This window comes from Pongo pygmaeus, chromosome 3, assembly GCF_028885625.2.
Source record: "Pongo pygmaeus isolate AG05252 chromosome 3, NHGRI_mPonPyg2-v2.0_pri, whole genome shotgun sequence".
Classification (NCBI taxonomy): Eukaryota; Metazoa; Chordata; class Mammalia; order Primates; family Hominidae; genus Pongo; species Pongo pygmaeus.
This window is the reverse complement of record NC_072376.2, coordinates 17004997-17020092: the sequence shown is the minus strand read 5'-3', so window position 1 is coordinate 17020092 and position 15096 is coordinate 17004997. Positions and strand designations below refer to the sequence as shown.

The following is a 15096-nucleotide window of genomic DNA, read 5'->3' as shown; positions in this document are numbered from 1 at the left end:
AGAGCTATTGTAGTGAATAGAGGGGAATTTATAGTTTTAAATGCTTTTATTGGAAAAGAACAAAGGTCTCAAACCAGTGATCTAGGCTTCCACCTTAAAAACTTAGAAAAATAAGTTTCAGTGAAAATAAAAAATTATTGGAAAGAAGGATATAAAGAGGAAAGGGCAGAAATGAAAAACATAGAAAATGAGTGATCAAGAAAGAAAATAATTGAAACCAAAAGCTGATCTTTTGTAAAAAGATCAATAAAATTACTCAATTTTTAGTCAAGTAATCAGTGAAAAAGGAGAGAAGATACCTAAACTGATATCAGGAATGAAAGAGGGACACAACTACAGATTCTTCAGATGGTAAAAGGTGTTAAAAGAACCTTTTGAGCAACTTTTTGCCAATAAGTGCTGTAATTTATACAAATTACCAAAACTGAATTAATAAGAAATCGATAGCCTAGTTTTTATTGATTTTTAAAAAACTGGGCTTATGATTAAAATTTTACCACAAAGAGAGCTCCAAGTCTGATTAATAATTAATAAATATTATAATACACAAACTCAAAAAATGGTGAAGTTTGGATCATTTCCCAGTTTGCTTTATGAGGCCAGCATTACTCTGTTACCAAAACCAAATAAAACCATTACAGGAGAAAAGATGCTTTGGAATGGGCTTTAGGATGTTCCAGGTGATTACTCAGAAGGGTACAAGGGTACCATTCGAGTTGATGGAAATAGTTTCTGTCTTGGTTGTGTTCTTGGCAAAATGAAAGTATGGATTTTCAGAAGTTACTGAACTTTATTTTTAAAATGGATACCTTGTATTATATGAAAATTATACCTCAATAAAGTTGACTTTTTTTAAACAAAAAGATGTATTTGTCAGCAGATTGAACCATAAGAATTTCATGAAGTGGAATAGATAGTAGAAGAAATTAACTAAAATGCAGTAAAGAAAGCTAAAGAGACATAAAATGCAGAAGAGAGATAGTAGCATGAAGACTATAATGAGACCAACTAATACACTTTTGATCAGTCTTAGGAACTATGTTATCAGCAACACATGCTCACAAGTGCAGTAATATTTTTGAAGCACGTTGATGACAGAAAAATAGAGTATCTTCTACTCTAAAATAGAATAACCCTTCTATAGAAGGATTTGAGTCTCTACCCAGTAGGATAGCTTGCTCGAGCAGTAGGTAGTTCATTCACTTTTTTACCAGGAAATTTCTACTCATGGGAACTAGTACCGTCATTTCACAAAAGATTTTATTTCATTACATATTTACCAAGTATCATGATAGCTACCTTACTTTGTGAAATCTAAGACATTGTTAGTTGTAGGATGCATCAGTAGTTCATGTTTTATTAAATGAAAAACTGGCTAGTTTTTTACTATGACAGTAGATTCTAAGATGAGTCTTGATTTTTGGAGATGTTAATGTTTTTCAAAAGCATCTTATAACTTATGAAATATTTCTGTAGAAGTATTAATAATGTTTTACAATTTAGGAATACCACTGAGAAAAATCTACTTTTTCTTTGATTTATAGGGTCTATCATGCCATGTTTAGTTTTTTCCTCCCAAATCCACACATGGCTTACATTATTTCCTTTTCTTAGCTTCTCAATTATTTTGCCATCAGGATCATATTTTTTTTTTTTTGGATGTCTGTAGTTGATTGTTGCTTAAAATTAAATATGTTACAGACTTCAAAGTTGAAAATTGTAAAATCTTAAAACTAGTATGTCCAGAAAGTGGAATACTTGGGAAGTTAATAAACTAGGGTTTTGTTAACTTGGTAAGATTTTCAGTAATTTTTTTTACCTAAAATTTAGGGCAATCTATAGCAATGACCAAATTGTTGTGTTTTAATTTTTACAAGTAGGTTTAAATTTTATACATCATATGTTTAACAGAAAGATTTCTCCCTATCGACCCTCATTTACTCATTCTTGTAATTGATGTTAAAGATGCTATTTTTCATACTTTTTTAAAACAAACATAAACAATTATAATATGTGTCTTCTAATTATTCTTCCCCTCTCTGCAAGATTATTACATACAAAATCTGCCCATAATATTTTACCCAGGAATACTTATAAATGATAAAGTTGTTTAGTTGTTTTAGTAGTGAATATTTCCATTTTGATATTTTAGTTTCTTTACAGTCATGTAATTTCTGGTAGTCATTGTGTGACTGTTATGTTGTATATTGCCTACTTCAGCTTAATGCAGCTAGAGGAAAAATACTTATGGTATGTTAAATTAATTTGCTGATTGATACAGAGTTTATGACTTTAAATTGTAAAATGTAACTTTTCTAGTAGTTAATATACTTTTCTCTCTCTAAAAACACAGGTTTTGAGAGTATTTTAGAAGGGCTTTATGGACCACGGCTACGAAGAGACCTCAGTTTATTTGAAGGTAATTTTTAAAATTTTATTTAAAAGTTGTCATTTCCCATCCTATTTAACAAATGAAAAATTGTTGTTCTATGCTAACTTTATATTAAACATGAATTTATGATCCCATTTAATTAGAAAATATTTTAAAATTAATAAAGTAATCCAGATATTTTTATTACATACCATATTTTTAAAAAATTTTGTATACTAAATCAAAATAGAAAATAAAGCTTGTTTGGGGGTCAGTGGTGTAATTTAATCTTTGTTGTTTTATAAATTCCATGCCCTAACTTACTCTTAAATAAGATTTAAATAAATAAATGTTAATTAAATTAATTGAGTTAGGTAATTGCTTAATCAAATTATTAACCTTGAATTGAATTATTTAATTGATTCAATTTAAGTAAATGTTCAATTGAATAATTGCTTTCTAAAAAGCTGTCACCCAAATTTTTACTTTTGTTTGTTCTTTTAATATTTTTCTTAGTGAAACACGTGAATATTGGGAAGGAAGAAACAATGGCTAAGTGAACTAATATATTGATTTCCTTTTATTTGTTTTTGTTAGGACATCTCTTTCTAATATCTGAAGAGCTAGAGTTGTAAAACATTTTTTAAATGAGAAATTTATAGAAAACATTAAGTAGAAGTCAGGAGATTAATTTTTTCTAGTTTTACTGAGTTTGGCAGTCACTTAAGTCACTTAAACCTCTAAGGTCAACATATTTCTAACATATAATCTTGGCTCTTCACTGGCATAGTTTTCAAAAATAAGTAGAGCCTTTGTTGCTATTGTTCAAAGGAGAAGTGTCCTTGGTAGTGGTATTGTAGCAACGATGCTAATATTTGATAAATTAAAAATTTTTTTAACTTAACGTGAACACATTTCTTATTAGGCGTGACCTGTTTTGATTTTTTTTTCAACTATCATATCCAAGGGATATTACTAAGTAGTAACTTATGAGATTTTCTTAATTTCTTAATATAAATTTTAAATATTGAGTACAATTTATTATTTTAGATTGTGTTCCCAAAGTGTTACATCCTGCTTATAAATTTTTTGTTTAATTACCATCATATTTTATACAGTTTAGGCCAAAGAACAAGTTTACTGTCAGATTGAAAGTAATTAATTTTTAATGATAAAATCTAATGCTTTTAAAGTATGGTTGGGAAAAGGATTTTTTGTGTATTAATGCAATTTTGAGCTCCTAAGTATTACTAGTACAGCCATTCTAAAAGAAGCAGTTTTATCAATAAATATTCAAAGCCTAAAAGAACACATACCTACACTGTATTTTTAGGTATCACAGGAAAAGAATCAAATAAGTATGCAAAAGGTGTATTCTGTATAAGGCTGTTCATTATAGTTCATTCAAAGCTGTTTCTAGTTTTTTTTTTTTTTTTGCTATTATGTATTTAAAAAGGGCTATTTATTTTATATTTATAATTCAGATATATGCAGATATTAACAGTTATGTTGTTGAGTTTATTAATGACGTGGAAGAATTGTTAGACTGAAGAAAAGCAAGTGCAGTGTATAGTGTATATTGACTCATTCTATTTTTGTAAACAAAACAAAAACAAAAAAAGAAAAGTATGTATATTTTGGACTAGAAAGAAAATACACCAAAATGTTTGTCATGGTTATATTTGAAGTATGGATTATGGATAGTTTTGGTTTCCTTTTATATATGGGGCTTTTTCCAAAATCAAACATGTGTTATATAATTTTTAAAATATGAAAATTATGAAACTTTTAAATAGCACACTTTGTATTTTTCTTACTGAAACTCTTACCAGTATTGGAAAGGGAGGTCTATGGCTGACTAAATTAAGAGCATTATCTATTTTTACCAACAATTAGTTTTTCCAGTCATTTTGATCATATTATATGTGTAATGCTAGTGTGGAATATCAGATGAACTTTATCCAATATTATAAATTACAGAAACATAAAGGAAATAGAATTTTATTTGGGTTCTCATATGTATAAATACTTTCTTTGACATATAACCTGTGTTTTCTTAAACTGTCCTTGGGATGGGAATGGGATCTTGCAAGAATATAGGAACATAGCATGTTTTCAGTCTTTCCCATGAGGTTTTTAGAGAACTTGTGGATTATCTTAAATGTATTGCAACAGCTTTAAGGCCTTTCAGGTTCTCAAACCTTGAAGACAAGGATATGGCGTTAAACCTTGTATTCGTAGCAACTAGTCAGTGTTCAAAAGTGTCTTTATTGCTCATTGAAGCCCTTGGGCTCCTGGCTGCTGTCTGGCAATGTAGGGTACAGGTTTGCAGCTGTTATGTTCTATTGCTCATGATACAGGCAGCGTGGAACTCGGATTGCCACTCCAAGAAATACTACCTTGTGTATTCAGAGTTTTATGTTTTACGTTATATTGTTTGTTATTTATTATAGCCTCCTCTTCCAAAGGCTGTAGCTCAGATACTCTTGGAAGCTTTTGATCCGTGATGTAATTGCAATACCACATAAACAGATTAGCTGTTTTATAGCTTGCTTGGAAATGTAGAGCACAAGGAGAGAACATTTTTGTAGATATATCTGAAATGTTATAGTACAATTCATTTACAAAATGAGTAGTGTTGGTTTAGATTTTCTACTTTGGTTTTTGATTGAGCTATTTCTGAATCTTCTGTCTGGTCAGTTTTATGTGCTGTTGTTACTTTCCACCGTACTATGGTACTTTCCATTCTACTGAGACACAAAGTATCTCTAAGGATCCTTCTCTCTTTTGTATAAATACATGTTTTAAGTTAAGGAAGTGATAGTGGTGATAGACGTTTTCTGCTCATCTTTATTAATGTTGAGCAGGGTAATTCAGTTTTGAATCACAAAGCTGAAAGTACATACGAAAGATATCCCAGCAATATATTACCAGTCAGATGGAACGATAGCCATACACAACACGACTTTAAGGGTGGAGACTCCAAAATGTACCCATTCCAGTGTTTTATTATTCTTGTGGCTTAAGAGAGCTTTTTTCCCTGAAATCTCTTAATTTTAATCATTTCTTATTTTAACATAGTTTTGCACTGAATTAAATATTTTTATCTGAAATATTTAAGCAATGCTAATTTTAGTTTAACCAGTTTTTCTGCTGAGTTTACGAATGAACAAAGGAAAAATCTAAAGAATCAAGAATTTAACCCATGCTTGATGTTTCTTCAGCCATCCTTCAGGATAATATAATTCTTGTATATTCTTGTATATTATCCTGAATTCTTTTTAGTTATGAAATTAAATGCGTATTATATACATTTAAGTTAACTATACTTTTAGTTTGCAAACCTACTGTTTTCTCTTGAAAAATATATTCTAAAGTTCATCCTACTACCTTAAAAATCAACTTTGGCACAGCATTTTAAAGGTAAAGACTTTTTATCTTACACGCTAGTGTTTTGAGAGGTTTACATTTTAATTTTTGAATTTAATTCGCAACCGCCTCCAGATTGAGTGGTTTTGAAAGAAACTTTTGAGTGCTGCTTATTTTTAATTTGTTAGAAACAAAATCTTCTTTAGTTTGTCTTATGACTGTCCTTATGAAGAAAGCATAACTATTCTCTCTTTTTGGAGTGAGGTCTCCAAAGAATTCACGAACTTCACACATTTGTGTACTTTTAGAAGAGTTCCCAGTACTCTATGCCTGTCTTGCTCCTCCATCTACCCTAACTGCACTTCTGGTGTCATAGGACTTTTTAATCAAAAACTACTCATTTCCTACCTTAGTTAATCTTTTATGTCTTATTGGTAGGCCAGTTTCTTTCATCTGGTTGGGGGAAGGGGTCATCTGATTTTATATACTTGACTATGTATATTTACAAAAATATGGATAGATTGTATGTGGCATGAACCTCAATGCATTAGGCCTGTAGAAACTGATAAATGCTTACTGTTTTTTCTCTAGGTGTGGCAACATATCAAAGGCATTATTTGTATCAAAGATTTGCAAGTTACAGCATGTGGGCTAAATCCAGCTTGTTGACTGTTTTTGAGTGGCTTATGAACTAAAAATGGTTCTTACATTTTTTTAATGGTTAAAAAAGTTAATATTTCATGAAAATTATATGAGGTTCAAATTTAATTTTTCAGTTAATAAAGTTTTATTGTACATAGTCTCACTCATTCCCTGACTATGGCTGCTTTTATACTATAATGATGGAATTAAGTAGTTGTAAAGAGACTGTATGGCTTGCAAAACCTAAAATATTTACTATTTGGCTGTTTATGGAAAAGGTTTGCTGACCCCTGACTTATAATACTGACTGAAATTTAATATACTTGGCTTAATATCATGTTTTCTACCTGTTAGCACTATGATGGAGACAACAAAACTACTTTTTAATAACATTTGTCTGATGAAATATTTTGAATGCTTATTTTGTGTTAGATGCTGTGATTAGCAATAAGGAATAAAAGGTGCATAAGTAAGATCTCTTCTTACTAGGAACTCATGGCCTAGTATTTACTCAGAAGTTGGTAGTTTTCTAATATGAATTGATTATTATTTATATTATACAATTAAAGCCAGAGAACCTAATGTTATTTTTAGTTACAAATTATATTAGCTCTTATCAAATATGTATGTTTAAGTTGGTGCAAATGTAATCGTGATTTTTGCCATTACTTTTAACGTTAAAAAGTAATGTCAATAAAAAGTAATGGCAAATGGCCGGATGCAGTGCCTCACGCCTGTAATCTCAGCATTTTGGGAGGCTGAGGCAGGCAGATCACTTGAGGTCAGGAGCTTGAGACCGGCCTGGCCAACATGGTGAAACCCCATCTCTACTAAAAATACAAAAATTAGCCAGGTGTAATGGCGGGCGGCTGTAATCCCAGCTGCTCAGGAGGCTGAGGCAGGAGAATCGCTTGAACCTGGGAGGCAGAGGTTGCAGTGAGCCGAGATTGTGTCACTGCACTCCAGCCTGGGCGACAGAGTGGAAAAAAAAAAAAAAAAAAAAAAAGAAAAGAAGAAAAGGTAATGGCAAATGGCAATTAAAACTAAAGGCAGAAACTGCGATTACCTTTGCACCAACTTGATATTTGATACATACTTATCTGAAGTAAAGACTTACCTGAGTATATTCATCATAATGCTTGTAATACAAAGACTGGAGAAACAGGCTAAATATTCAGTAATAGGATTTGGCTAAATAAATTGTAGTGCGTCTTTTTGATGGACTATACTTAACCAAAAATTACTTTGAATATGGGAAATATTTGTGGTAAATAAGCATAAAGGTATAATATGATTTTAATGTTTTAAACTAAAATATTTTAGAGCAATTTTAAATTTACAGAAAAAATTGAGTAGAAAGTACAGAGAGTTTCCATGTACTCTCTTTCCTCTGCCTTCAGGTCCCTGTATATTAGCATATTTTATTGAACCCAATTGATAAATTATTATTAACAAAATTCCACAGTTTACATTAGGGTCGCTCTATGTGTTGTTCAGTTTTATGGGTTTTGCCAGATGCATAGTGTCATTGATCCATCATTAAGTATCAGACACAGTGCATATCACTGCCAAAAAACGTCTCCTAAACTCTACCTACTCATACCTCCCACTTCCCCAAACCTGTGGCAAACACTAATCTTTTTTGGTCTCTAAAGTTTTGTCTTTTTTAGAATGTCATATAGTTGGAATCATACAGTATGTAGCTTCTAAAGATTTGCTTCTTTCACTTAGAAATGTGCATTTAAGGGTCCTGTATTACTTTTCATGTCTATTTATTGATGAATAATATTGCCTTGTATAGATGTACCCACAGTTTGCTTGTTCATTCACCTGTTGAAACACATCTTGCTCTTGCTCACTTTCAAAATTTGGCTATTAAGAATAAGACTGCTATAAACACTCACAGGCAGATTTTTTTGTGGACAAATTTTTTCAACTCATTTGGGTAAATATTTAGGAGCATCATTGATAGACTATGTTCAGTTTTGTAAGAAACTGTAAGGGTATCTTCAATGGTAGCTGTACCATTTTGCATTCCCACCAGCAATGGATGAAAGTTCCTGTTGCTGCACATCCTCACCAATATTTGATGTCAGTGTTTTGTATTTTAACCATTCTAACAGGTATGTAGTGGTATTTCATTGCCTTAATTTGCAGTTCCCTAATGACATGATATTCAGCATCTTTTCATATGCTTAGTTGCCACTATGTATCTTCTTGGGTGATGTATCTATTCAGACAGAGTTTGATATTTGGACAATGATGGATTCGTAGAGTGAGTGAAGACATATTTCCCTTCTGCTGTTTTTAGAGACAGATTGTATGGAAATCATCTGGGTTGGTGCTTTCTGTTTCAGAAGGTTTTTAATTATTAATTTCTTTAATAGATACAGGGCTGTTGAGGTTATCTGTCTTACCTTGTGTGAAATTTGGTAGTTTGTGTCTTCTGAGGAATTGGTCCATTTTATTTAAAGTTATCAAATTTGTGAGCATGATGTTCATAATATTCCTTTATTATCCTTATAATGCCCATAGGATCAGTAGTGATGGCCAGTCTTTCATTTCTAATATTAAAAATTTGTGTTTTATCTTTTTTTCTTGATTGGCTAGCCAGATTTGGCTGGAGGTTTATTTTACTGATTTTTTTCCCCAATGAACCAGCTGATCCTAGTTTTTTAAGCAGCATAAAATATAAACCAGAAGAATCTATAGCAAAATGTTAATCATTGTCTACGGATGATGGGATTATGAATTTTTCTTTCCTCCTTTGTACTTTTCAATATAGTTAATATATAATTTCATAATGAAAAATCAGTTTTTAGTTGTATTGCCTACTGATTAGTATCTTTCCCTCAGACCAGCACAGTTATAACCAGTGTTTCATGATCTTCATGAAAAATCTAGCTCAGTAGTCTTCTTTTTCATTTTTCACTGAACTTTGTCTTTGGAAACGCTAAATTTACAGCCTATGGATAAAGGGACCAAAAAGCATTAAAACACTCAAAAATTATTAATAATGAGGTTATTTAGAAGAAAATAAAAATTACATCTGTTGAGGTGTTTCACACGTGCTTTAATTTTTACCACAGCTTTAACATGCAATTATTATTCTCTTTTTCAAACAAAGAATCTGAAACTCAAGTTAACTTGCCTGACCGAGACCACATGAGTATGTGGAAAAGCCACAAAAAGTTCAGTACTAGGGTTCACCTATTTCAAAATCTGGATTAGATAAAATGATTCAAGCCAGATTTTAACTATAAGAGTGTATATCCATGGTGGAAAGGTTGATCTTTGTCATTCATTGACTGTTAGTTTTCATTATGACGTTACCTTTTACTAATGAAGCTATTTCTATAAGATATATAATTTAACCTTTTTTGAGTTTGTGCATTACAGTTTCAAAAAGAGAGATAACATCTTTTAGAGATGAGTATCTTATTCGTTGTTTGAGAGATTAAAATGAATGTTTTATTTCAGCATTTATTTAGTTTTTAATGACATGAAAGATAATCTGGGGAAGGTGAAAATCTGGCCTAGAGTTGATTTTTCAAAAGCTGTTTTTCCATATAGAAAAATTTATCCCACCAAACATCATTTTTTTGGTTTAAAATAAAAAGTTAATATAGAAAGAGTGATTAAATATTTGTAAGTAAAGCTATAAAGCTATACATTTTGAATTCAGAAAAATTTAATGGTCTTTATATTCAATTGATTATTCATTGCCATTTATTTGACTGTGTAAGCATTTGTTGTAATTAACATTTTCTTGAAGAACTCCTAAAATATCTAAAATGAGTGACAATCTCAGCATGCCTTGATATTATCTTACAACTGGCAATTGTCTTGATCTAAAATTGTTGGCCCTCGATTGAGGATATTTATCACTGAAACTTTATGAAACCGTACAACTATTTTTTAAAAATACCCCTTCCCGAAGCCTACAAGCTATTTTCCAAAAATTCTTTAATGAGACACTGATTTTTTTTTTAAAAAAAAAAAGGCAGTAAGATTTCCTTGACCAATCAAAATTATGTTATGCTTGGCATATGAATCATGTTTTTGGCACAACAGTTCCAAAACAACTCCAAAATCTTTTGCACGCTTATGGGTGATCTGGTTCAGCTGGACTTCAGGCTGTGAGTGGGGAATAACATCTTCACGTGAGCATTAGGTCCCAAGTTCCTCTTAGGTTATGTGGTGATTCTGTCCTAGTGAGGGGGTGAAAGTTTAAAACCTACGTAAGCCTACATAGCTACAGTTCTATAGGAGCTGGGTTTTTAATTATATAGAATGTTGAAACTTTTTGATTTGTCAGGTTTTACAGAAAGTGACCAGTTTTCTTAATTAAAATTTAATTAAAATCTTTCTGCAAACTGACCATATTAAATACACGTACAATCATATAGGATTAAAAAATAATGACTGGTAATTCTGTCTTGTTTATAACTGGCTTTTGTATGGTGCTTCATAGTTTATAAAGTATTTTTACATTTTTTCATTCAATCCATAAATAAGTTAGATGATGTGATCCTTATTCACATACAAGCCAACTTTGTGGCTTGAAAAGCTTAAACTAGTAAGTGAGATTCCACCCCACATTTTCAGAAACTTCAAATCTAGTTATCTTTCCATTACCCTATACCGCATCTTAATTCCCATTCCCTGCTCTGTCCAAGTTTATGTAGATATTAGTAATATATTTGTATACTACTGCAGAAATTAAAGGGAGTTGTTATTATGTTCTTTATATTCCAACATATTATCTTCTTTTCTGATCAGTGTTTCTGAGTTGATTTAGGGGAGTCCTAACTACTGATCCTAACTAGTATTTTTATTCATTAGCATTCCAAAAAAAGAAAAACTTTATTTTCTGTGCATTTTAGCAGAGACGTGTATTCAACTTCATTATGTATTTCAAAAGTATGAAAATTGCAGTGATAGACCAGTGTTTTTCAAATTAGTCACAGTATAGCTGCCTTAGATGATAATGGTTTTTGTGTTTGAGGTTCTGCATATGAATTTATTTGGGAATAGAAATTGGGGAGAGTTTCTGCTGCAAGGGTTAAGTTTTAAAATCATGTCTATGCCAGATATATTTAGGATGACAATATTACTATGCCTTCATAAAATTCAGTAGGAACTATTTTTGTTTTCCAGAAATTCTCTAATATATTACAACAGTTGGATTATAAGGAATATTCTTCTGGAAAAAAAAAATCCATGTTTTATATTAAATAATATGCCTTATTTGTTTACCTGATTTTTACTCTTAATTCTTGCAACAAAGTCTTTTTACAATTTAATAAAAATCTGTTCTGACTTTTGAGCTATAGACTTTTACTTGTTTTCTTGGGCATCATTCCATTTTCTGAAATCTGGGCTTTTCTAGTGCTTTCTTCTATTTCTCTATTTTATGTTGTCTTTCATGGTGTGCAAAGTTTATTTCCTCCAGATATCTCCCCCTTTGTTCTGATTTCTTTCATAGCAAAAATAAAATTAAAGCACAATGATAAGTTGAATCTTTCAGAAAGTTAGATGATATTTAAAACCCTATTGTTGGAAAATTGTTAATTTATAACCAGCTCATTGTTCTTGCTATTTTATCCCATAATAGTGCAGATTACTCTCCTTACAGCCTTCTCTGTTTATTTCTAGATGTTGTGAGTTTAATTTTAAAGTTAGTTCTCCCATTACTGTTAGTTTTTTAAAAAATTATTATGTGAGCCATTGCTGTGGAGAGTGGTAATTTTATTTGTTTTAATAAAGTTAGTATATTTAATGAATTTTTTCCCTCTTTTAAAGACTGTGAACCAGAAGAGCTGACTGACTGGTCTATGGATGAAAAATGTTCATTTTGTAACCTACAGAGAGAAGCAGTCAGTGTAAGTTTTAGTGCTATGAAATTATCTTTAAACTAATGCACAATTGTAACACAGTTTTTTTTTAATCTTAATTTGTTTTGAAAATTTGTGACTCACAGTGGAAGTTTAAATATTTGATTTTGGTAAACGAAAATAGTATTTTAAAGTCATATTAGAAGTCTAACATTTAGCTTAACTTGCAGGTGAAAATCCTAGAAAACTCATCTTTTTTTTTTACTTATTTATTTCACATTTCTTTCTTACTCTTACTTGCCCTGACTCATTAAGTTTAGTTCAGGTCTATTTTGTATTTAGGTATAGAGGGATGAGCTTGAAGGCCTACTTTGGTCTGAGACCACCCTACAATCTGATTTCTTAGAAATTAATAGTAGGGGAATAATGTGCTGTTTTTAGCCTTTCACTTACTCTTGAAGTCTTTTGGATATCATAATTATCTCCTGTGTAAATGATGAAATATGTAAGTGTCTGCTGTATACGGGGCATAAACTATTCAACCAGCATCTTCTTGTGTGATGGGAAATTCTGATTTCTTTTCTACTGTTGTGAGAAGGGCTGAGAAGAATTGAAAACTTGAGAACCTGTACCAATTTTGGTCAGATTAGTGGGTAAACACATCTGCTTTGTTGTTAAAACTCTCTGATAGGATTGCATTACTGGCATGCCAATATAGTGAATTTATTCACCAGTATGTTTCATATGCTTTTTTTTTTTTTTTTTTTTTTTACTATAGTTTTGCTAAGGAATAAGGTTATTTTGACTCTCTATCAGAGCTATTTCTTTTTTCCTGACTCTTATTCTGAATTTTATGTTCCCTCTATCTAATTTGATACAATTTAAAGGGTAGAACAAATGAGCATTTAGAGCATTAATTTTTTGTCATTTTTAATGGAATTCCATGTTTGAATTAAAAAATGATTTTGTATGTTGTTGTTTTCTTATACTTTTAGGATTGTATACCATCTCTTGATTCTTCACAGTCAACACCAACAGAGGAGCTATCATCTCAGGGCCAGTCCAACACTGATAAGATTGAATGCCAAGCAGAAAATTACCTAAATGCACTCTTTCGAAAGAAAGGTAATATTGGTATGTTTTGTCATTTAAAATTTGAATGGAGATGTAAAATGTTGGAATTTTTTTACACAAAAGTTTTTTATATGTCAGTCTCTCTACTTCACTCTTTATTATTTCTTTATTCTTAATTTTTCTTTATATTTTTAGGGACAGTAGGAGTCTCAGTCATTCTAGTACTAGTCTTGTATTAGGCATTCCTGTTCAGCATTCTATTTTCAAGTATCTCTCTGACTTTATCACACATTTTCCTCATCTATTATAGGCACCTTTAAAAATTTTTCTTATGCTTCTGGTCTTCCTTATTGTATTGCTGTCTTGAACACTTCAAAATTTATTTCATGTTCAGTAAGTTATGGATATATAATATTATATTGCAAAGCTATGCCTGATAATGTAATAGTGAAATCACTTATCAGCTTGGTTGGAGTATATTTGCTGACTTGCTATTTCAATATTTATTTGGTAACTTGAATTTGCTTCGTAGACATTAAAAAAATCAATGTTCTTTTTTATTTCTTGTCTCTCCAAACTACTCAAACCAAATAGCTTTTGTTTTACTTGTTCCCTTACTTTACACTCATGTATCAAGCAGAAGTAGTTTTTATATTTTAGTTACTTGGGAGAATTAGAGAAATGTAGGACCTTTCATGTTTTGTTCTTGGCTGTTCCCACAGTAATGGAGTGTCTTATTTTTACCACCTGGACCTTTGGATTAAGTTATGGTGCATGTTTAGGTTGGGGGATTATCCTCTCTCTCAACTCTGAGATTAAGAAAACATTACCATATTGTCATCATCTACTTGTTGACCCTATTTTACTCCTCTTTGGAATGAGATATCACTAGATATTTTTCTACTAAATTGATAACTTTCATGTTTAAATCAATAATGTTTAAAATAGTACCTGACTGTGATACAAGAGTCTTTTGTTTAGTCTTAAGTGTTCTAAGTTCTTTTATATGTTGAAATATGGAAATCCTCTTATTAGAAGAGTCGTTAATAAAATTTAAAGGCCTAAAATTAAGAACTATAATTTTTAAGAGCAAGAGACTGAAAATCTTTTCCTTTGTGTTACTGTTGAGAAATCTGCATTATCTTTAAAAATCAAATCTTTTTTCAAAATTTTTAGTACAGTGTTAACAATGTTTTATGGCCAGGTGCAGTGGCACGTACCTGTAGTCCCAGCTAATAGGTGGGCTGAGGTGGGAGAATTGCTTCAACCCAGTTGTTCAAGGCCAGACTGGGCAACAAGACCCCATCTCTTTAAAACAATAATTTTACACACTTTCTTTAAGGATTTTATAACATTAATTTAGAAAATTTTATTCTGTTAGTATTCACTTACAGGAAGAATTACGTTATCAGGCTTGTATCACTAAGAGAACTGGAAGAAATATACACATTTACACACATGCACACAGTAAGTTTCATTTACCTTGGAACTCATTACTCAGTCTCTTTTTCCTTTGAGTCATTTGTAATGGTAATAACTAGAATTATCAATAATAATAGCCTTTAATTTTTGATAGTATGGAGTTAGCGTATGCTCCATTGCCCTGTTAAGAGTAATCAGTAAAAACTTGGTACTATTTCAGCTGATTCAAGCATCTGGGTCTCCAAGAGGTCTCCTACCAATGGTTGGGTGAGTGTTCTTGGATATTTAGTGACCTCTCCATTTCTGGATTTCTTCAACATCTTTTGAAAGATTGCAGAGTTTTTAAATTAAAGATTCTTCTTAGTGTTTTTGCTTTATTTT

At 31.1% G+C, this 15096-nt stretch overlaps 1 protein-coding gene across 21 annotated transcripts in view; it reads left to right on the top strand.

Annotated features, from left to right (window-relative positions):
* LCORL (ligand dependent nuclear receptor corepressor like) overlaps window positions 1–15096 on the top strand; it is a 180249-nt gene that overhangs the window by 47417 nt on the left and 117736 nt on the right. For 9 of the 21 annotated variants that reach the window (XM_054485834.2, XM_054485844.2, XM_054485839.2 and 6 more), the window contains exons 2-4: window positions 2354–2419; window positions 12188–12267; window positions 13215–13344. In XM_054485834.2, the coding sequence (XP_054341809.1) occupies window positions 2354–2419; window positions 12188–12267; window positions 13215–13344 (276 nt within the window). Of the gene's footprint in view, window positions 1–2353; window positions 2420–12187; window positions 12268–13214; window positions 13354–14935; window positions 14983–15096 lie in introns of those variants that run through there. The other 12 variants (XM_054485833.2, XM_054485838.2, XM_054485843.2 and 9 more) reach the window with 5 other exon arrangements.